Raw genomic sequence first — 23,342 nt, forward strand, 5'->3', positions numbered from 1 at the left:
CCATGTCATTGTAATGACTATTAGGTCAAACCCACTTATCTCTATTTGTGCAATTAACTAATTCATCTTGTTACGAATGCTCCGTGCATTCAGATAAAGAAACTTTAATTTTGACTTTTTACCATTTTTTCCTGCTTTAAGCTTACTTGCTGTTGCACTATTATTGGTAAACTCTCTCTCCCTTCCTGCCACACTGCTTATCTTTACCCAAGTCATTACACTGTTCTATTGTCCTAACTTTTCTCATTAGATTTCTAAATTTACGCTCACCTGACCCCTCCCCACCCCCCTTTTTGGTTTAATGCCCCATCTACCACCTGAATTATTCGATTCGCCAGGACACTGGTCCCAGCCCGGTTTAAGTGGAGCCCGTCCCAATGGAACAGCTCCCTCTTTCCCCAGTACTGGTGACAGTGCCCCATGAATTGAAACCCCTGTCTCCCACACCACTCTTTGAGCCACGCATTTAACTCTCTGATCTGTTTGTCCCTATGCCTATTTGCACGTGGCTCAGGTAGTAATCCATAATCCAAATTCATGGGGTCCAGAGTCAATGTTGAGGACTTCCAGGGTCACTCCCCCCCGCCCGACTGTATCTCGCTCTGTTCCCACCGCTGGTGGGTCCGTCCTGCCGGTGGGACAGGATATACCCAGGGATGGTGATGAGGAGTCTGGGACATTGGCTGATGGGTACGATTCTGTATGATTATGTCAGGCTGCTGCTGGAGTAGTCTGTGGGACAGCTCTCCCAACCTTAGCCCAGTGCCTAGATGTTAGTGAGGACTTTGCAGGGTCGACTGGGCTGGATGTGCCTTCTTATCCTTTTTTGTAATGGTTTGATAAAACTGAGTGGTTTGCTAGGCCATTTCAGAGGGCAGTTAAGAATCAATCTCACTGGTGTGGGACTGGAGTCATATATAGGCCCAGGCCGTGTAAGGACGACAGGTTTCCTTCCCTAAAGGACATTAGTGAACCAGTGGGTTTTTATGACAATCCGAGAGCTTCACGGTTACTTTTACTGACACCAGCTTTTTGTTCCAGATTTATTTAGTTTAAAAAAAATTGGCAAACACATCCCCTCCCCTCAAACACATGCACCCACCCTCCCCTCAAACACACACACCCGCCCTCCCCTCAAACACACCCCCTCCCCTCAAACACACTCGCCCTCCCCTCAGACACACCCGCCCTCCCCTCAAACACACCACTTCCCCTCAAACATACATGCACCCCCCCAAACACACCCACCCCCTCCTTCAAACACACTTCCCCCAAACACACCCGGCCCCCCCTCAAACACACCTGCCCTGCCTTCAAATACAGACCCCCCAACCGCCAACAGCGGCAAACGGGGGATCTGAGCACTGTACTGCTTACTGATGCCTCTCTTCATTTTGCCTGTTCCTTCTTACCCCTCTCCTCTCATTCTTCGCAAAAAGTTGCCAACAGATTGAACGATATTCTAAGCCTTTCCAAGGGCCGCCAAGGCCTCCCTATTCTGCCACTTACCTTTAGTTGTCTGCGGCCCTTTAAATTTCACCTGCATGCAATCTTCCAGTCCCAGCAAGAGGCTGCTTCTTTTTACACATCCAAATCTGCACGTTGGAGGCTACTGTTATAGGAAGAGGAGTTAAGGGCACAGCTGACCGTGACAGTTGTGGGCAGTGCCAGCCTGTGGTGTATTAGCTGCAGGTATCCATGCAGCAGACGGCACAAGCTCTGCATCTGCCTATCTGCTGACCCACAGCCAGCTGGGTACAGCTCTGCTTGTAAATAGGTATCCCGTCCTCGTCCTCCAAAAACGATAAAAGTAAAATGTACTCTTCCAATATCTTGGACGCAGGGCAATGAAGAGAGCAGTGCCAAAGCACTTAGCACTCCAGACCAACTGAGTGGAAACATGAATCCAAAAATACAAAGAAAAACAGGCTGAAAGTTCTCCAATTCTTCCTATGGGCCTCTTTAAATGCAATTGCCTAAACAGCACACCCTACCAGCCTCAGACACCCATTTTAAATTGACAGGCAGATGACTGGGAGCTATACCCGCACAGAGGTTGGGAAATTAGATGGCTGGCTGGCTAAATAATGTAATTGGAGGCTAATTTTACTATAATTAACTGAAAACTGGTAGACTTCAGACATCAAAATAAACCCGACCCAAAAATGAGATGGGGCCTGAGTGGGTGGAAATCTGGTGTAGTGGATCTGCGAACATTTTCCTGATCACTTACACCCACTTGACTGGCATCGATCAGGTGTTATTGACTGGAATATCTACCCTACTGTTTTTATCAATAATTATTTTTGCATTGAGCAGACACAACCTGCTAATGCAACTCGTGTTCAGCACACTTACACAGTCGTGACTCTCTGCCTATTTAATCTCAAGCTTTTATTGAACAATACAAATTGGAACGAATTTCAGTTATCGCTGCACTGTGCATCACTAACCTGGCAAACAGGAAATAATTTACTTGATGTCACCGCTGCTTTGGTCAAATTAATCAGTTTAAATCAGATCCACGGTCTAAGATAGACCCTTGGGAGAACATTACTGTTGATTTTTTTTTAAGTCTTTAGTTTTGAAAATAGACATGCACCGTCTAAGTGGCAGAGAACGTGACTGAAAAAATATCTGACTGGTATTTAACTTGATCCCATACCAACCACTGCACCATTTCTTTCCCCAGTCAGCACATCGCCATTGCTTGCCCTTTCAAAAGTTAAATATAAAATTGACAGACCACATTAATCTACTTTTTATTTGACCAGTATACACACACTGTAAAGTTATTACTGGATCGTGATGCCACTATTCCTGCCCTGACGACATAGGAGCAGCTAAATGAAAAAAGACCAAGGTCCACCTAGTAGTGGCATGAGACAATGATGGCTAATCATAGTAATCAATCTATCAATTACTTTGCATTACATCTGACTTGAAGAATGTTGCCAGAAGCTGTCACATGGCCAACACCAGTTTCATAAGGGACAGGGGCGAGAACCTTCATCGTCGCTGGGTCAAAATCCTGGAACTCCCTTCCTAACAGCACTGTGGGAGAACCTTCACCACACGGACTGCAGCGGTTCAAGGCGGCTCACCACCACCTTCTCAAGGGCAATTAGGGATGGGCAATAAATGCCGGCCTTCCCAGAGACGCCCACATCCCATGAACGAATAAAAAAAAACATAGGCTGTGTGGTTCCAAGTTTCAGTCTATCAAAAGTACTAATTACTTTTTTTCCAGATCAGCTGTGCTCTAATATCTTAACATAATGAAGACACAAAATCAACGGTAATGTCTTCTCAAAAAGCAATATCCTGGGTGAACATCCCCTCTCAGTTCTGATTAATATCGTTTCCCTTTTTGACGTGACTGACCTTAAATGTATTTTTTTTCTTTTTACTCCAAGGACATGGTTGCTGGTAATAGCAGTTAGTTCGCAGGAGAAAACCACCAAAGTAACTTTATAGCAGGGAACTGAAAGCTGTTTTCTAATCTTGGGCTTCTGGAGCAGAAAAGGATATTGATGCAATGCAGAAAGTGCAGAAAAGATTTACAAAGGTGTCACCAGAATTGAGAGGATGCAACTATCAGGAAAGATTGAGCAGGCTGGGGCTCTTTTCTCTGGAAAAGAGAACTGATAAGAGATCTTAAAAATTATGAAGGAGTTTGATTGGGTCGACGTGGAGAAACTGTTTCCACTTGTGAGTGAGTCCACAACAAGGATATAAGATAGTCACCAACAGGAGGAATTTCTTTATACAGAGTGGTGAGAATGTGGAACTCGCTGCCACATGGAGTAGTTGAAGCAAATGGCATTGATACATTTAAGAGGAGGCTTGATGCACACGAGGGAGAAGAGAATAGAGGGATAAGGGGGCAGGGTGGGAAGAGGTAATTAGAGTGGGAGGAGGTAATTAGAGTGGGAGAAGGCTCGTGTGGAGTATAAACACCGTCATAGACCAGTTGGACCAAATGGCCCATTTCTGTGCTGTAGATTTGATGTCTGATGATTGTTTCGAATTACTTTGTACTTGATATTTTGAGCATCTGACTCTAGCAGGATTAGATTCTGACTTTGTAAGTCATTCCAGGCTCCTTAGATCTTGCAATTTGCTGAGAGCATAATGAAGTAATCAAGAATCACATGTTTTGGACAAGTTTTGTATGCATGTTGCCAAGTGACCTAAGCACTGACCATTTCACAAGATGAACACATCAATAGATTTTAGTTGTTGGTTGAGGGATGAATAGATTTGTACAAATTGGCCCCTTCTAAATGACAAACCTCTAAGTTTGCACTCTTTTTATGGATATTTAAGAAAGACTTTTCAGAGATTTATTCAAAACCTACAATGGAGCTGTTTTAGAAAGATAAAATCACAACTCATGGAATTGGTTTTGATGGGTTATTAAAAATCTAGTGGGGCTCCAAATTTTACCACAAGATAATGTCAAGTGAAATTTTGCATTGTTTGTGATATGGTCTGACTGGATGTGGGTGTTTGAATCTGTTATTTATTGTTATTGGAGAGAGATCACGAATACACGGGCAAAGAAAGGGTTAACTTCCAGGAGTGACATCCTGAAAGGACTGCACCATGTTTAGGAATTCTAGACATAGAATCATACAGCACAGAAGGCCATTCGACCCACTGTGTCTGTGCTGGCTCTTTCAAAGAGCTATCCAATTTTTTTTATTCCTTCATGGGATGTGGGCGTTGCTGGGAAGGCCAGCATTTATTGCCCATCCCTAATTGCCCTTGAGAAGGTGGTGGTGAGCTGCCTTCTTGAACCGCTGCAGTCTGTGTGGTGAAGGTTCTCCCACAGTGCTGTTAGGTAGGGAGTTCCAGGATTTTGACCTAGCGACGATGAAGGAACGGCGATATATTTCCAAGTTGGGATGGTGTGTGACTTGGAGTACCACCTGCTGCCCTTGTCCTTCTAGGTGGTAGAAGTCACAGGTTTGAGAGGTGCTGTCAAAGAAGCCTTGGGGAGTCCCACTCCCCTGCTCTTTCCCCATAGCCCTGCAAATTTCTCCTTTTCAAGTATTTATCCAATTCCCTTTTGGAAGTTACTATTGAATCTGCTCCCACCATATCGTATATAAACAGGAACTTAGTATTATTAAGTGCAATTGCAGAAATACTTGGTGAAGAAAGATGGAAATATGCTTAATTATTTAAGTTTGGTCAGATTCATAGTAGACGATCAATGTGTCTACTGCCCCACGACATGTATATTGAACACTTCCTGTCCACAAACCTCACTTCCTGTGTTACAGTTTTGAGCACACTTTTTCTAGCAACATTTAGAAATGTAATTTTCAATGTTAAAAGGAAATCCAAGATGTAAACATTTCCCATATAAACACCACCATCACCATTGGTTGATGAACCAAATCACTCAAAATGTTGTTCACTTTTTCTAAGTAACTGAAATTTTTAATGTCCAAAATGAGGCTTAAACAAAAAAGAAATCAAACAAATACATGATTATTGTCTTTTAATATCTTCATTAAAAGTTTTTACTTCAAGGCCTCAGCCTCTCTCCAAATCCTAGGTTTCGACACGATATTTTTTCTCTCTCAACAGTTGCAAACCAATTTCAACCATATCTTTGCAGTCTGGGCAGGACTGGCAGCTCAATGTTCCAGGGTACAGATGCTATAGGAAAGATAGAGCAGGAGGTAAGAGAGGAGGGGGAGTTGCGTTCTTGATTAGGGAGAACATCACGGCAGTAGTGAGAGGGGATATATCCGAGGGTTCGCCCACGGAGTCTATGTGGGTAGAACTGAAAAATAAGAAATAAGCCACACCGCCTGAGGAAGGGGAAAGCCCCCGAAAGCTTGTGGGATTAAAAATAAAATCGTTGGACTATAACTTGGTGTTGTAAAATTGTTTACAATTGTTAACCCCAGTCCATCACCGGCATCTCCACATCATGAAAAATAAGAAGGGAGAGATCACTTTGATAGGATTGTACTACAGACCCCCAAATAGTCAACGGGAAATTGAGGAGCAAATATGTAAGGAGATTACAGACAGCTGCAACAAAAATAGGGTGGTAATAGTAGGGGACTTTAACTTTCCCAACATTGACTGGGATAGCCATAGCATTAGGGGCTTGGATGGAGAGAAATTTGTTGAGTGTATTCAGGAGGAATTTCTCATTCAAGTATGTGGATGGCCCGACTAGAGAGGGGGCAAAACTTGACCTCCTCTTGGGAAATAAGGAAGGGCAGGTGACAGAAGTGTTAGTGAGGGATCACTTTCGGACCAGTGATCATAATTCCATCAGTTTTAAGATAGCTATGGAGAATGATAGGTCTGGCCCAAAAGTTAAAATTCTTAATTGGGGAAAGGCCAATTTTGATGGTATTAGACAGGAACTTTCAGAAGTTGATTGGGAGAGTCTGTTGGCAGGCAAAGGGATGTCTGGTAAGTGGGAGGCCTTCAAAAGTGTGTTAACCAGGGTTCAGGGTAAGCACATTCCTTATAAAGGGCAAGACTGGTAGAAGTAGGGAACCTTGGATGACTCGGGAGATTGAGGCCCTAGTCAAAAAGAAGGAGGCATATGATATGCATAGGCAGCTGGGATCAAGTGGATCCCTTGAAGAGTATAGTGATTGCCGGAGTAGAGTTAAGAGAGAAATCAAGAGGGCAAAAAGGGGACATGAGATTGCTTTGGCAGATAAGGCAAAGGTGAATCCAAAGAGCTTCTACAAATACATAAAGGGCAAAAGAGTAACTAGGGAGAGAGTAGGGCCTCTTAAGGATCAACAAGGTCATCAACAAGAGATGGGTGAGATCCTAAATGAATATTTCGCATCGGTATTTACGGTTGAGAAAGGCATGGATGTTAGGGAACTTGGGGAAATAAATAGTGATGTCTTGAGGAGTGTACATATTACAGAGAGGGAGGTGCTGGAAGTCTTAACGCGCATCAAGGTAGATAAATCTCTGGGACCTGATGAAATGTATCCCAGGACGTTATGGGAGGAAATTGCGGGTCCCCTAGCAGAGATATTTGAATCATCCACCGCTACAGGTGAGGTGCCTGAAGATTGGAGGGTAGCAAATGTTGTGCCATTGTTTAAGAAGGGTGGCAGGGAAAAGCCTGGGAACTACAGACCGGTGAGCCTGACATCTGTAGTGGGTAAGTTGTTAGAGGGTATTCTGAGCGACAGGATCTACGGGCATTTGGAGAGGCAGGGACTGATTAGGAACAGTCAGCATGGTTTTGTGAGAGGAAAATCATGTCTCACAAATTTGATTGAGTTTTTTGAAGGGGTAACCAAGAAGATAGATAAGGGGTAACCAAGAAGATAGATAAGGGCTGTGCAGTAGACGTGGTCTACATGGACTTTAGCAAAGCCTTTGACAAGGTACCGCATGGTAGGTTGTTACATAAGGTTAAATCTCACGGGATCCAAGGTGAGGTAGCCAATTGGATACAAAATTGGATTGACAGCAGAAGACAGAGGGTGGGTGTAGAGGGTTGTTTTTCAAACTGGAGGCCTGTGACCAGCGATGTGCCTCAGGGATCGGTGCTGTTATTTGTTATTTATATTAATGATTTGGATGAGAATTTAGGAGGCATGGTTAGTAAGTTTGCAGATGACACCAAGATTGGTGGCATTGTGGACAGTGAAGAAGGTTATCTAGGATTGCAACGGGATCTTGATAAATTGGGCCAGTGGGCCGATGAATGGCAGATGGAGTTTAATTTAGATAAATGTGAGGTGATGCATTTTGGTAGATCGAATCGGGCCAGGACCTACTCCATTAATGGTAGGGCATTGGGGAGAGTTATAGAACAAAGAGATCTGGGAGTACAGGTTCATAGCTCCTTGAAAGTGGAGTCACAGGTGGATAGGGTGGTGAAGAAGGCATTCAGCATGCTTGGTTTCATTGGTCAGAACATTGAATGCAGGAGTTGGGATGTCTTGTTGAAGTTGTACAAGACATTAGTAAGGCCACACTTGGAATATTGTGTACAGTTCTGGTCACCCTATTATAGAAAGGATATTATTAAACTAGAAAGAGTGCAGAAAAGATTTACTAGGATGCTACCGGGACTTGATGGTTTGACTTATAGGGAGAGGTTGGATAGACTGAGACTTTTTTCCCTGGAGAGTAGGAGGTTGAGGGGTGATCTTATACAAGTCTATAAAATAATGAGGGGCATAGATAAGGTCGATAGTCAAAATCTTTTCCCAAAGGTAGGGGAGTCTATAACGAGGGGGCATAGATTTAAGGTGAGAGGGGAGAGATACAAAAGGGTCCAGAGGGGCAATTTTTTCACTCAAAGGGTGGTGAGTGTCTGGAACGAGCTGCCAGAGGCAGTAGTAGAGGCGGGTACAATTTTGTCTTTTAAAAAGCATTTGGACAGTTACATGGGTAAGATGGGTATAGAGGGATATGGGCCAAGTGCAGGCAACTGGGACTAGCTTAGTAGTGTAAACTGGGCGACATGGACATGTTGGGCCGAAGGGCCTGTTTCCATGTTGTAAACTTCTATGATTCTATGTACTTGTGCAGCTTACAGAATTTACCAGCATGCAATCTGTACAGGAGCAGGACTGGAAAGGGAGGAGGGAATTGTCCAGTCAGGACTGTAGTCTCTGCTTTCTCCAAAAGACTTTGAAAGAAATTGGACATTGAATGCTTAGCTTTATTTCGGGCAAGTCTGGAATTTATTTAAATCTATTAAGAAATCATGTTTTCTATTTTGATCTACTAAGCCAGAAAGCTGTGAGTAGCAATATCCGTGATTGTGGTTTCTTCGTTGATGGTTAGAGATTACACAGTTAATTTATAGAGAATCGATTCTTTTCAGTCACTTGCCTGTTTATTGCTTCTGAATATTCAGTTAATAAAATCTCTCCAATCATATTTGAGGCTTTAAGATTTTTTTAATATATTAAATAAACTTGGAAGCTGTACGAACAGAACTTTTAAACATTTTATGAGGTCATTTTTGTTTGTTTCTGGAAGTTTGTTTATTAAAAGCTGTAAGAGACAGCACTCACTAAGAGTGCAGTTAATGTTCTGCTTCTGTGCTCTTGCTGGACACAGGCAGTGTATATCAGGACAGTGCGCACTCCTTGACCCTGAGTTTCCATCCAGTAATTTTAAGAAATCAAAAATTCACACCTAACTGCTTTAAAGTCAGGAACAAAGACGGGACCCGGCCAACAATGGGGGAGCTGATGGTTGGAGGAAGGGATGGTACTCCAGGGCACTACAAGGTCTGTGGATGGTCACAGAGCAGACTGATGCAGAAACATTGTGAGACGCAGGAAAGGTCCATTTCTTTTCGGCTTCCCCTCCCCAACAACGCAGTTAGATCTCAGCATCTTCTTTGCCTCACCACCCCCCCAAATGTTCCAAAATACCCTATGCAATCCTCTTGGACCCCAGGACCCATACCTCCTCAGACTGCCCACCCCACTCCCAGATCCCAGGAGATGAGCCATAGTGGTGCAGGGAGGCTTAAATCATCGTACTTGAACTGGATGCGAACGAGGATGGGATCGACTGCACGGCTGGATTGTACCTGACAATTTCAGTGAGGTACAAGGCCATATGCTCAATTTTAAAGCTTACGGTTTCAAATCCGCTTTCTTCCTTTAGATGTCAGCTTCAGCTCAGCTGGTAGCACTCTCGCCTGAGTCAGGTCGTGGGTTCAAGTCCCACTGCAGAGATATGAGCACATAATTCAGACACTTCAGTGCAGTGCTGAGGGAGTGCTGCAGTGTCAGAGGTGCCGGCTTTCGGAAGGGACATTAAACCAAGGCCCTATCTGCCCCCTCGGGTAGATGCAAGAGATCACATGGCACTATTGGAAGAAGAGAAAATGTCCTAACCAATATTTATCCCTCAACCAACATTAATAAAACAGATGGCCTAGTCATTTATTTCAATGCTGTTTGTGGGATCTTGCAGTGTACAAATTGGCTGCCACACCTCCTACATTACAACCGTGACTACACCTCAAAAGTACTTCACTGGCTGTAAAGTGCTTTGGCATATCCTGAGGTTGTGAAAGGCATTATAGAAATGCAAGTTTTTCTTTCTTTCAATCTCCACAAGGTCACCTTGATCACTCCAAGAATGGATCCTGAAAAAGATCAACTTCCCCAAGGGGAGTTTAATTATAACGCATAGTGAATAGTAGAGTTCTCAAAACAGCCAGTAATTAAGCACCCAACTACATTTACTCCTGGAGTGATTACATAACAAACCTGGTTTGTGCCGAGTTAGCCGATCTTACCAAAGTGGTGTCATATCTTTTAATCTAATTTCCCAATCAACTTTAGTCAACTTGTCCCTTATACCTATGTAATTGGCTTTAAGTTTAAGACTCTAGCTTCAGACTTAAGTATGTCACTCTCGAACTCAATGTGAAATTCTATCATATCATGATCACTCTTCCCCAGAGGATCCCTTACTATGAGATTATTAATTAACCCTGTCTCATTACACAAGATCTAAAATAGCCTGCTCCCTGGTTGGTTCCACGACCTATTGTTCTAGGAAACTGTCTTGAATGCATTCCATGAACTCGTCCTCCAAACTAATTTTGCCATTTTGATTTGCCCAGTCTATAAGAAGATTAAAATCCCCCATGATTGGTGCAGGAGGAGGCGGCGGTGGCGCAGAAGGAGGAGGAAGAGAACATAAGAAATAGGAGCAGGAGTAGGCCATCCGGCCCCTCGAGCCTGCTCTGCCATTCAATAAGATCATGGCTGATCTTCGAACTCAACTCCACTCCATGCCCTATCCCCTTATCCCTTGATTTCCCCTAGTGTCCAAACATCTATCGATCTCAGTCTTGAATATACTCAATGACTCAGCATCCGCAGCCCTCTGGGGAAGAGAATTCCAAAGATTCACAACCCTCTGAGTGAAGAAATTCCTCCTCATCTCAGTCCTAAATGGCCGATCCCTTATCCTGAGACTATGCCCCCTAGTTCTAGACTCTTCAGCCATGGGAAACAACATCTCAGCATCTACCCCATCAAGCCCCCTCAGAATTTTATACGTTTCAATTAGATCACCTCTCATTCTTCTAAACTCAAGAGAATATAGGCCCATTCTACTCAACCTCTCCTCATAGGACAATCCTCTCATCCCAGGAATCAATCTAGTGAACCTTCGTTGCACCCCCTCTAAGGCAAGAATATCCTTCCTTAGGTAAGGAGACCAAAACTGTACACAGTACTCCAGATATGGTCTCACCAGAGCCCTATATAACTGCAGCAAGACCTCTTTACTCTTATACTCCAACCCCCTTGCAATAAAGGTAAACATACCATTTGTTTTCCTAATTGCTTGCTGTTCCTGAATGTTCACCATTCTGTGATTCATGTACAAGGACACCCAAATCCCTCTGACTCCCAACATTTTAGTCTCTCACCTTTTCAAAATATTCTACTTTTCTATTCTTCCTACCAAAGTGGATAATTTCACATTTCCCCACATTATACTCCATCTGCCACCTTCTCGCCCACCCACTTAACCTACTTATATCCCATTGCAGACTCTGTGTCCTCCTCCAGCTTACTTTCCCACTGAGCATTGTATCGTCAGCAAACTTGGACACATGACACACAGTCCCCTCATCTAAGTCCGTGATATATATTGTTAACAGCTGAGGCCCAAGTGCTGATCCTTGCAGCACCCCACTAGTTAGGAAAATGACCCATTTATTCCTACTCTGGTTAACCAATTAACCAATCCTCAACCCCCATTCCCATGAGCCCTAATTTTGTATAACAACTTTTTGTGTGGCATCTTATCGAATGCCTTTTGAAAATCCAAATATACTACACCCACTGGTTCCCCCTTATCTATGCTGCTAGTTACACCCTCAATAAACTCTAATAGATTTGTCAAACACTGTTTCCCTTTCATAAAACCGTGTTGACTCTGCCTAATCATATGATTTTCTAAGTGCCCTGTTACTACGTCCTTAATAATAGATTCCAGCATTTTCCCTACTACCTATGTCAGGCTAACTGGCCTCTAGTTCCCTGTTTTCTCTTTCTCTCTCTCCTTTCTTGTAACCCTGCTATTCATTTGCTACTTTCCAATCCACAGGGACTGTTCTAGAATCTAAGGAATTCTGGAAGGTCAAAACCAATGCATCCGCCTCTTTTAAAACCCTAGGATGGAGACAATCAGGTCCAGGGGATTTGTTGGCTTTTAGTCCCATTAATTTCTTCAGTACTTTTCCTTTACTAATATTAATTACTTTAAGTTCCTCACTCTCATTAGACTCTTGGTTCCCCACAATTTCTGGTATGGTTTTTGTGTCTTCTATTGTGAAGACAGATACAAAATATTTAACGTCTCTGCCAGTTCCTTCTTCCCCATTATAATTTCTCCTGTCTCTGCCTCTAAAAGGACCCACATTTACTTTTGCTCATCTCTTCCTTTTTACATACATAGAGAAGCTCTTACAATCTGTTTTTATATTTCTTGCTAGTTTACTCTCATTCAATTTTCTCTATCAATTTCTTGGTCATCCTTTGCTGATTTCTAAAACTCTCCCAATCCTCAGGCTTACTACTCTTTTTGGCAACATTGTAAGCCTCTTCTTTTATTCTAATATTATCCTTAACTTCTCTAGTTAGCCACGGTTGGATCACTTTTTCCGTAGTGTTTTTATTCAAGGAATGCATATTTGTTGAGAATTATGAATTATTTCTTTAAATGTTCACCATTACTTATCTACCGTCATGTCTTTTAATCTAATTTCCCGATCTACCGTTGCCAAGTCGCCCCTCATACCTACATAATTGGCCTTGTTTAAATTTAAGACCCCAGTTTTGGACTTAACTACATCACTCTCAAACTCAATATGAAATTCTATCATATTATGATCACTCTTCCCCAGAGGATCCTTTATTAATTACTAATTAACCCTGTCTCATTACACAATACTAAATCTAAAATAACCTGTTCCCTGGTTGGTTCCTTGACATATTGCTGTATTGTCCCAAAGCATGTCATAGCCAAGATGGGGTTTATGAGCCACTCACTGAGCCCAGGACGATATCCATATACATTATATATTCCCGTTTGTTTAAAATAAGCACAGACTCAAAGGCAGTGTCATTTCATCAAGTAAACTTAAGATTAAATTGGATTCACAATCAGAGCAGTTGTGACTAATTTGGAAATAAGCAAAACAGACCATGTTTAAATAAATAAAGATTATAATTTTGTCACAGATTTTACAGTTCGTTCACAACTTATGAATTGTCAAACTTCAATAACAATTTCAACAAACCTAAATTTTAAAAAGAATTTTGGATACAAAGAAAAGCTAACGGGTTGATTTCCATATCACAGACAGAGAGACAGACACAGAGAAAGAGCAAGGCAGACACGGAGACAAAAATACATTCAAATTCAACGCATTGTTTCCATTAGTCAGAATGCACCCTAAATATAACTGCATCTCGGCAAATGGGTGCTTTTTACATCCGCTGGACCTTTTTAGAGTTTGGTTTTGATGCAGCTGTGAAAAATGGGACACAATAACCTAACGATCTCATAATGGGGTTAATTCCCCAAACTAAGATGGGACACAGTAACCTAACGATCTCACAGTGAAGTTAATTCCTTGAATTACGGAGAAAAGTGCCAATAAAATTATAAATGATTCTCATATCGCCCATAAGCCACCTGGTCTTGGGACCAATCACTTGTTTCTCACTTGCTTTTCTTTGCTTATTCCGAGCAGGTCTCCTCACCCCCACCCCCCCAGCAGAAATAACTGAATTTAAGCTGGGGAATCAATATTCTCTTTGTTCAGGGAGGCTTCGAGATTTCAAGACCTGCTTCACACTGGTTCTCCGGACCCTTCACAGTCAGTCAGACTGATTTGGACTGGTCCCAGAACCAGTTCCAGCTCCAGCTCTTCTGATTTTGAAATCTGGAACTCGATGCCTTTTAAGGAGGAGCTACTTTTTTTAAAAAAAGCACACATAAACGTCCAGCTTATGTCTTTATTGGGTCACTGATGGCCTGACTCGGGTGGTCCAAGCTGTATCACGCCCTGATCGAGGGGCAAATATTTCAGATCAATCAAAACCTAACAACCTCCCTGATGGGTAATCTTCATAGAAGTTAATACTTAAAAAGGTGCTTTTCTAAAGTGGTAGCAATTTTGTGTCATGAAAAGCAGATAAGTTTATAGCAACAGTGCACAGTGTTGCTATAAAGCTTCAAACTGGTGTGCTGATGTGAAGTGCAACTATTTTATCATAAAGATCTACAGCAAACATCCAAGTAATTGAACTAAATTGCTACTTTTAAAAAAAAAATTAATCTTTAAAGTGAGAGCAATTTGCTTCTTTGATAGTTACATTAATCAATTCTAATGTAAGCCCACCGATGGCTTAGAAACAAGAGTTCAACTTTTGGACAGAGATTGGCCAAGGTTAAAAGCATTACAATTTATGTAATGCTCATGCTGTCATTTGTGGAACAGTTACAAAAAATTCTAATTAACAAGGAATGATGAGTGATCGGTCATATTATGGCAAGTTATAAGTTATATGGCAACACAAAATCCAATAAACTTCTTTTAAAATAGGAACAGAAATGCCAGAAATGCAGTTTTGTCAGCATCTGCAAAAAAAGGAAAGAAAGATCAACATATCATAACTGGAGAGAGAGTCCCTTGAAGTGTCAGCTTGAGTCAATTGGTAGTACTCATCTCAGAAATAGAAGGTTGTGGGTTCAAGCCCTACTCTAAGACTTGGGTACATAATCTAGACCGACACTTCAGCGCAGTATTGAGGGAGTGCTGCATTGTCTTTCAAATGAGATGTAAAGCCAGCCTGTTTTAGGTGGATGTAAAAGATCCCATGGCACTATTAAGATCAGAGTTCTCCCGGTGCCCTGGCTAATACGTACCCTCAACCACCATCAAAAACAGATTAACTGGTCACATCCATTTTCCATTAGTGGGTCCTTATTGTGCCAAAATGGCTGCTGCGTTTGCCTATGTAACAGTGACTGCACTTCAAAAAGTTGCCTTGAGGATGTGAAAAATGCTATCAATGCAAGTTCATCCTTTCTTTACTAAGGATGACCAAAAGAAAATGGGAAAAGAGGTCAAGTGAAGGCATCCAGAATTTAAGGGGTTAAGTTGCCAGCAAACAAGATTTTTGAACAGGTGTAAAAAAGTGAAAAATGGTGGCTGGTATTTAAAAAGGTCTCAGGGAGGTAAAAGCAGGTCACGAAAAGCATGGATAATGCACAGGAAGCAGCTGGCCATTTAACCCTCTGTGACAGGAAGTCAGTACTTCAAATCCTTTCATGTGTTACATCCTGCCCCTTTTCGTTTTACTCAGCCGCAAGGGACTGAGGGAATTGTGGGCCCTGGTCTTTGGTTTTCCTATTTTTGGAAATGGTCTACATTTACCTGGTCTATTTCTTTTATCATTTTGAACACCTACATCAAATCCCCCCTCATCCTTACCATGGGTAGAGGCTCTCAGCATTCCAGTTTGAGGAAAGGTCTACACCGGAAACATTAACTTGTCTTTTCTCTTCACAGATGCCAATGGACCTGCTGACTATTCCCAGCGTTTTATTTCTAAACTCCCTCTTACTGTTGGGACCTTCCGGCAGGAGTCAGTCATTGATGTTCCAACACCTGTTCAGTTCCTCCCCCCTCATTAAACTGCACAGAACAACACCAGAGAGTGAATTGAGAATCATTGCAATTCTTGGCAGGCACTTAAAAAACAGAAATCTCTAATGGGAAGCTGACCTTTACTGTCTCTTAAACTGAACTACAAATCATGAGGCAAATAGCAGCAATGACAAATAACTACAGGCCAAAGCTACATCCAGATGAAAATAGCAGCATTACTAAACTGGAGAATACAAAAAATCAGACTTAACTTATAAATCCAACCCAATCAGGAGAGTGTGTGTGAGAGAGAGAGAGAGAGAGAGTGAGAGTGTGTATGTGTGTGGAAGAAGGGGACATGTGGAGGTGGAAGTACGAGATAATGAGAAAGCAAAAAGCACGAGAGGAAAAAAGGATCGTTTTGAGGATATATTTGGATGTTTTGTGATATGTTATCTCTTGCTTTAACAGAATTCCAAACGCATCATAGATCAGGGAAAGTTTTTTCCAATAAAGTTTTGTAACTTATTGTATTCCCATGTTCAGATCTGACGATTATCTCTTTCTTTAATTTACATGTTTTTACAGACGATTTTCCAACCGTTTTTTGTCTGCTGGTTAGATTGCTGTTTCTTACCAATGGACCTCTCACCTGCAAAATTACTCAAGAGTGCTCTCCAAGATTAACTGAAGGATTAACTTCTAAGTTTTCTAAAAGTAACCTGTGTATGGTTATAGATATTAATTGATTAGAGAAGTTAAATTCTATATATGGAGTCCCTTGGTATATGGACTGGTGGCACTGATTTTTGCCCGTGAGCATCTAATTCACCTGTGACTGCCCATTATTCTCGCATATGCAAATAAAATTCTGTGTGTCAAATATAATCCTTCCCTTGGGTGGAATTTTCACACAGCAAGGAAAACCCCTGTGAAGGTCATTCAATTGCACAGATTGCTCCTGCATCTGCTTTGAATCAGGTGTATGCTTGAAATATCTCCACCACCTTTCTAGAGCTCAGGACAGTCTCAGGGTCAACTGAGCTCTGGTACTCTCCAAGGATATTTTAAAATGCACTAAATACCAAAAAGAATGGGATTCATTCGGCTCTCTGGTTTAATGTTTGTCCAATTTTTTTTACTAAAAAAGTGTGTTTCCCTCTCCCCCATGTCCCATCAAATACCACATTTGTACCATATATGTGAAGCAGGCTGAACTCAGTAAACCCATGTGCTTGGTTATGTAGTGCAGCCTGACTGCCAGCAGATCAGTGAGGTCACAAGCAGCTGACATTGCTATTTAAACCTTGGGATTAACGACAAGGCTGTAAACATGTCTACGCAGATTTCTTTTGCTTTTAAACAAACTACAGAAAAAAGTTTACATGTGAATAAAATTAATTTGTTGAACCTATAACTACTGCAAAACAAAACAAGATGAGTGCCTAATTTTAAAGAAGCATTATGTGAAAGTGAGGGTCATTGGCTTCTGACCACACGCCCGACTGCTGGAGCACATACACACATACACCCCATTAATACCCTGGCTTATTTCAGGAAGCTGTAAAGACTACTAATTAGGTTTGTCTTTGTGTCGCTGTACAATCCTGCTAGTGAAGAAATGGGTTGAAGTTTTGATTGACCATACCGTTTATATTTATGACAGGTGAGGATGGAAAAATTAGCATTTAAAAACGAGCAGTTCCTATAGCACGTACGTGGCAATTGATGGGTCTTTAGCAACCATCCCTTATGAAGACAGATTTGCCAGTGCTTCAATGGACTTTATGCACAGGCCATCTTGGATTACTCAAGCAAACTCTGCCTCCAGAAAGGGAAACCTGGGTGCAAATGTCGGCAACACAGCGATTTGAATTGGCTTCCTTGTGGGAGGCCAATGCTCTAGTTTTTTCAGTTGCCATCCCTCCCTCATTTATGCAGTTTCAGTTACTTGCAGAAAGGCTTGAAGGAAGTCTTGGCTACATCCTCGGGATCAAAGTATAACTGCAAAAGTCTTAAAGCAGCATAAAACTCTAGGGAAAAAAAAGGAAACTACAGTCTAAACTGTTCACTAACAAACAGATCATGGACACAGAATCATGGCCAAAGTCTGTTTCCACATCAGCTATATGATGGACATCAGCTTTCAGGTGCAAGGACTTATGCAGCTCGTTTTGTGGCAGTCCCACTGAGGTTGTAGACAAAGTCAATTGCTACGTACCAGGCTTAAGGCAGATTCTCAAATAAGGAGCTTTGGTAACGAGGCATGCCCTTGTGAGGAGGACTCCCCCTTAAGACCACCCAATGGTAGTCTAGTGTAGGCCAGGGACCTCCATCCCTCCAGCCCTTTCTTCTTTTGCCACAAAAGGCTCAAAGGCTGCTCCCAAACTTTGCAAATGGGCGAGAGAGCTCTCTTTCACGGCACGCCTAGGAGTTCTGAACCATGAAGGATGATGGTGCGGACATACGTCCAGCACATAAAATTTAACGCAGAGAAGTGCAAAGTGATGCATTTTGGAAGGATGAGGAGAGGCAATATAAACTAAATGGTACAATTTTAAAGGGGATGCAGGAACAGAGATACCTGGAGTTCACATACACAAATCTTTGAAGGTGGCAGGACAAGTTGATAAAGTTGTTAAAAAAAAGCAAATGGAATCCTTGGCTTTATAATTAGAGGCATAGAGTACAAAAGCATGGAAGTGATGCTAAATCATTATAAATCACTGGTTAGGTCTCAGCTGGAGTATTGTGGCAAACTTTGGACACCACACTTTAGGAAGTGATGTTAAGGCTTTGGAAAGGGTGCAGAAGAGATTTACCAGAATGATAACCGGGATGAGGAACTTCAGTTACGTGGAAAGACTAGAGAAGCAGGGGTTGTTCTCCTTAGAGCAGAGGAGGTTAAGGGGAGATTTAATAGTGGTGTTCAAAATTATGAGGGGTTTTGATAGAGTAGATAAGGAGAATCAGTTTCCACTGGCAGGAGGGTCAGTAACCAGAGGACACAGATTTAAGATTTTTGGCAAAAGAACCAGGGGGCTAGATGAGGAATTTTTTTTTATTTTTTTTAAACGCAGCAAGTTATGATAATCTGGAATGCGCTGCCTGAAAGGGTGATGGAAGCAGATTCAATAGTAACTTTCAAAGGAGAATCAGATAAATAGTTGAAAAAGGAAAGATTTGCAGGGCTATGGGGAGAAAGCAGGAAAGTGTAACTAATTGGACAGCTTTCAAAGAGCTGGCACAGGCACGATGGGCCAAATTGCCTCCTTTTGTGCTGTAAGATTCTTTGAACCCACAAGCTTAATGTGCATCGAGACTTAGGGCTTTCTCCTCCTCCTTCAAAGACAGTAAAGTGCCCATCCTCCCTTCTCAGCGTGGGCTGCATCCAGGTTGGTGGCATTAAACCAGGACGCCCCCAAGTACAGGTGTGAAATGCGACACTTGCAACAGATACCCCTTGTATGTCAATCAATACGTTGGATGCCTTTCTTGGGTGGTGCATGTTGTCATACCGCACTAGGGTGTCCCACTGGAAAGCCCATTCTTCAAGATGGTGGGTAAAGGACGCCAACACCAGCATGTAAAACTATTTTGTGGGTTAAAAAGATGAACTGTAACACGTACTTGTGTTACAAAATTTGATCTCTTTATGAAGATCAGGTAATGCTCTAAAAGTTTCAGTGTAGTGTTCTCATAATGTAGTGTCAGGGCACTCAATTCCTTATTTTGTGCCATCGCAGATTACATAAACTAAACTGAAAGCAGAAGTAAGTCTTTGTATTTTTAAACTTGAAGACTACAACAGAACCAAACCTGAAAAACACCTGTACAAATCCATGTACATAGTACATGGGCTGACTATATACAAACACATTATATACAGAGAATCACAGACATATTACCTAAGGCTCTGAATTCAAACAGCAGTAACTCTCTTCCGTCCCAAAAAGCAACCTGAAACAGAGTTTTAACTTGCGTCCTGCTCAAACGGAGGGCACGGAAATATGTGAAACAGCGGCAGTGCCAGCAAAGGAGATCAGAGCCCGTCTGTTTCTCTCTCGAACTTTGACCTTGGAATTTATCCCACTGGACCAAAAACTTCTAAATTTTCATAACAGGACAACAAGAGCAATTGAAATGTTCCTTTCCCATGGAGTTCATTTTCTTAAAAAAAAGTAAAATGTTTCCCTTTTGAACTTCTTAACCTTCCCACACTGAGCATCATCTGTAGCTGAGGGGCAGGCAACTCGATCAAGGCTGAAACGTACTTGTAACATGTTGAACCAACACTGCAAACTCAGACTTTGGCTTTCTTTCACAAGTCGGGAGAAGGAACGATTATAATCTAGGACAACCCCTCCTACTCCCAACTGGCTGTAACACACTCCTTAAAAAGAGTCTGCTGCAGCAACTGGAACACATACAGTAAGTAAGTTTGCTCTCTTTAGGCTGCAAAAGCTCAGCAATTACCAGTTCAGATGAATGGAGGCTGTGTCTTACACTGAGCACAGTCCAAAACGCAAAACATCAAACAACTCAATCACAGCCACAAGATGATGCATCTCGCATGACTTAGAAAGCCCCGAAATATGACAGGCACTGAATCAGCGATCTGGTGCAACATCTTCTAAATACAGTTACAATTCAATCACTGCAGTTGTAACAAGCTAAGAGTCAAGATTTACTTGACTTTCTTTCAGTACCGATTTCACCCTCCTACACCACCAACTACTTCAAATGGCTGGAACTAGAAGCAGCATTTTCTGTTTAACTGCCATCATCCACCAGTTTGTTCTACTAGTCAACCTGCCCAATGCAATGAACATCTTTCCTTAAATCTAGTTTCTCTTTTTTTTCCCCCCCCAATATCCATACTCAGTGTAGCTATCTTTAACCGGTACACCAACACAAATCAATTTGAACCAGCTACCGCTGATTATCGGTAACAAAGACCTGGTCATATGATACCAGCTCACGAGGAAGCATTAGAGATAGGGCAGACTGTACCAGCCGAGAGAGAAGCAGATGGTCTGATGTCCACACAGTGAGCAACCAAAGAACAGGTGACGCCCTAATGCTGATCTCCAGCAACACTACAAAGGCTAATAGTTGATTATTCCATACCCATGGGAGGGCATGTCTAACTCAGCATACAGCAACATTACATCCCACATTACATACTCAGTTACCCATTACCCCTGATGTAAGAAAGCATTTGAAAACATTCAAGACAAGGTTGGAAGAATTCACAGCCAGTTGAAACCATAATTTCAGCATCAAGAATATAAATATAGGTCACCCAGCTTTCCATTCGTTTTAGACTCTTAAAACAAATTATGGCTGTATGGCCAAACACCCAGCTGTGGAAGAGATTTAAAGTGTAATGTGACCACATTACCAAGTTTACAAAATTCTCCAAAAATACCTGGAAAAAACCGGACAAGATGAAGGTATTATAATGTGATTAAGGGTATGGTACAACCCACCAGCACCGTTTAAAATTCCCAATTGACCGTTAGTCACATTTTGGTCCAGTTCAGTTTTACAATTTCAGCAGACAGGCCTCGTACTCCAAGGATCTCTTATTTTCTCCTCTTCAGGGCAGTATGCTTCTATTCTGCGGAGAAGCATCAATGAGGAGCTTCTGGCCTGGTGCAGGAATCAACGTCACAAGTCCAGCATTAAGGTGACGAATCACGCGGAGATCTCTTGTATTGGCCATTTTACAGATTTCAAATGTAGTCCATGCGTCAATTGAAGACTCACCGTTCTCTTCTGCCCACTGCCCTGCAGGCTGTTAACAACATGAAGCTTCTGTAGCAATACTTAAACCAACAACACTCACTCAGACAGTGGTTTAACCCATTGAAATCTAAATAGATTGCCCACAAAACAGTTCTAGAAAATAGCTTTGGATCAGAACAGTCCATTGTATAGAGGCCAAGATGGCCACTGCATTTTTATTTAAATAGAGGTGTAAATGCAATGGCAGCCATACGGATACACTATGAGGATTCTGTAAGTGACCTGTTTCTCAGTACAGTGGGTTATTAGGCACTGTAATGGCTGCCAGTTCAGATTTGAAAGAGTTGTGTTCTGGAAACAAGTTACGTGCTCCACCAGGCACCTGGTGCAGAAAACTACCTTTTGTCAAAATTGCACTTTGCATTGCTTTTAAAATTCAATCATTCTCTTTGTATAGAAACGAGACTGTATCCCTTCACAGTCCCTTTCCCAGAGAGTCTGGTCCAAAAACTGACACACTCCAGTGGCATTTGGAACGAAGGACATTGGCAAAATAGTATGTGCATCCCAAATCATACATTTGTGACTGCGTGTTTTACCCAAACCCATGATTTAACAAAACGAGATACATTTTTGGTTATTAGTGGTGGGGCTTTCCTTTGTGGGGCTTTATAAACTGGGGCCAATGCATTTCTCAACAGGGTTTGATGAGGTTTTTTTTTGTTATTAAAACCACCCACCTTTTAGCTTGCTGGATTTCCAGGAATCAATCTAGCCATCAGAATTGTTGAAGGAGACCGAATGGATTTTATCGTCGTTTCGTGAGCGCGTGATTGAAAGGTGGGGGAGGTGTTTGCAAGGAGCTGTTGAGCACATGGAGATTAATGCAAGGGATACAGTTCTTAAAGTCAAGGCTCTACAGAATGTAAAAAGCAATAAAGAGCAAAGCGTAACGTTTCCAAACCACAGCACAGAATAGATTGATCATTCATCCAATACTTCAATTACTTGGATTCCTCGAACATTGTCATCTGCATAGATCAAGAGTCACCTCTGACAGGACGCACCAGCAGAGATTGGTGGGATTCCCAGCGCAGAGATTCAGGGCGCCATCTTTAGAGGCGTGTCAGCATGTTAGCTGGGCGCTCGTGGCCAATGAGGCAAAAGCTTCCTCTTCACTCCTTGCTCTCGGTCACCACTGATAATAGCACTGTGATGTCATCTGGCTTGCCACCTACAAAAGAAGTCAGATTTTAAATGTTGCATTACTGATGGTGTTAGGTGATCTAGCAGGGCAATAATATATAGACAATTCCCAAGATGATTATCGGTTATCATATTGGAATTGCTCATTTGACTTGTGCTGGCGTTCCATTAAACGGACTAGAAAGCTTTGACCTATCTTGGTGCTGGTACTAAGTGAAATATTTCAGAGCCACAAAAATCTGTCTCAATGCTTTACCCTCCTGTCACCTGCACATTGAGGAATGAACGTTTACACAACGCACAAATACAGTGAGTATACATAGGAAAAATCCTCTGTTTAAAATTATGCCCAGGGAAATGGTTTAAATAGAGGTCCTCAATCTCAACCAATACAAGCCAATATGCAGGTTATGGCCCCGGGACTCAATAAACAATAGAACTGAGCCAAAATCTGTGCTACACGAACATGTGCTTGATGTTTCAGAAATCTGAAAGCAGCAGGCAGCCTTTTCAGCCCACCATGCTGTTCCACTGTCTAATGTACATCAGAGCCACCTAGGCTGATCCTGTTTCCTTGCTCTTCCCCTTTTCTTAATACTTTCCTCAGAAGAAACATCTCAATATACAAAAACAAAAGAGAAACTTCTGTTCAAAGAGGAAAAAGGACAAGTCGGGCTAATATAAGCTATGCATAGTGAGTTAGCACAGTGATTTTTGT

General features: G+C 42.1%; 2 protein-coding genes across 6 annotated transcripts in view; one reads left to right on the forward strand and one right to left on the reverse strand.

The window, feature by feature from the left end:
- Window positions 1-23,342, forward strand: part of LOC137344773 (SH2B adapter protein 2-like) — a 566,922-nt gene that overhangs the window by 434,244 nt on the left and 109,336 nt on the right. The window lies entirely within an intron of this gene.
- The window catches only part of LOC137344755 (protein phosphatase PTC7 homolog), a 61,440-nt gene continuing 51,315 nt past the window's right edge, over window positions 13,218-23,342 (reverse strand). Inside the window, exon 6 of the mRNA XM_068007882.1 lies at window positions 13,218-22,652. Coding sequence (XP_067863983.1) covers window positions 22,594-22,652 — 59 coding nt within the window. The 3' untranslated portion in view covers window positions 13,218-22,593. The remainder of the gene's footprint in view (window positions 22,653-23,342) is intronic.

Source organism: Heptranchias perlo, chromosome 28 (assembly GCF_035084215.1).
Source record: "Heptranchias perlo isolate sHepPer1 chromosome 28, sHepPer1.hap1, whole genome shotgun sequence".
Taxonomy (NCBI): Eukaryota; Metazoa; Chordata; class Chondrichthyes; order Hexanchiformes; family Hexanchidae; genus Heptranchias; species Heptranchias perlo.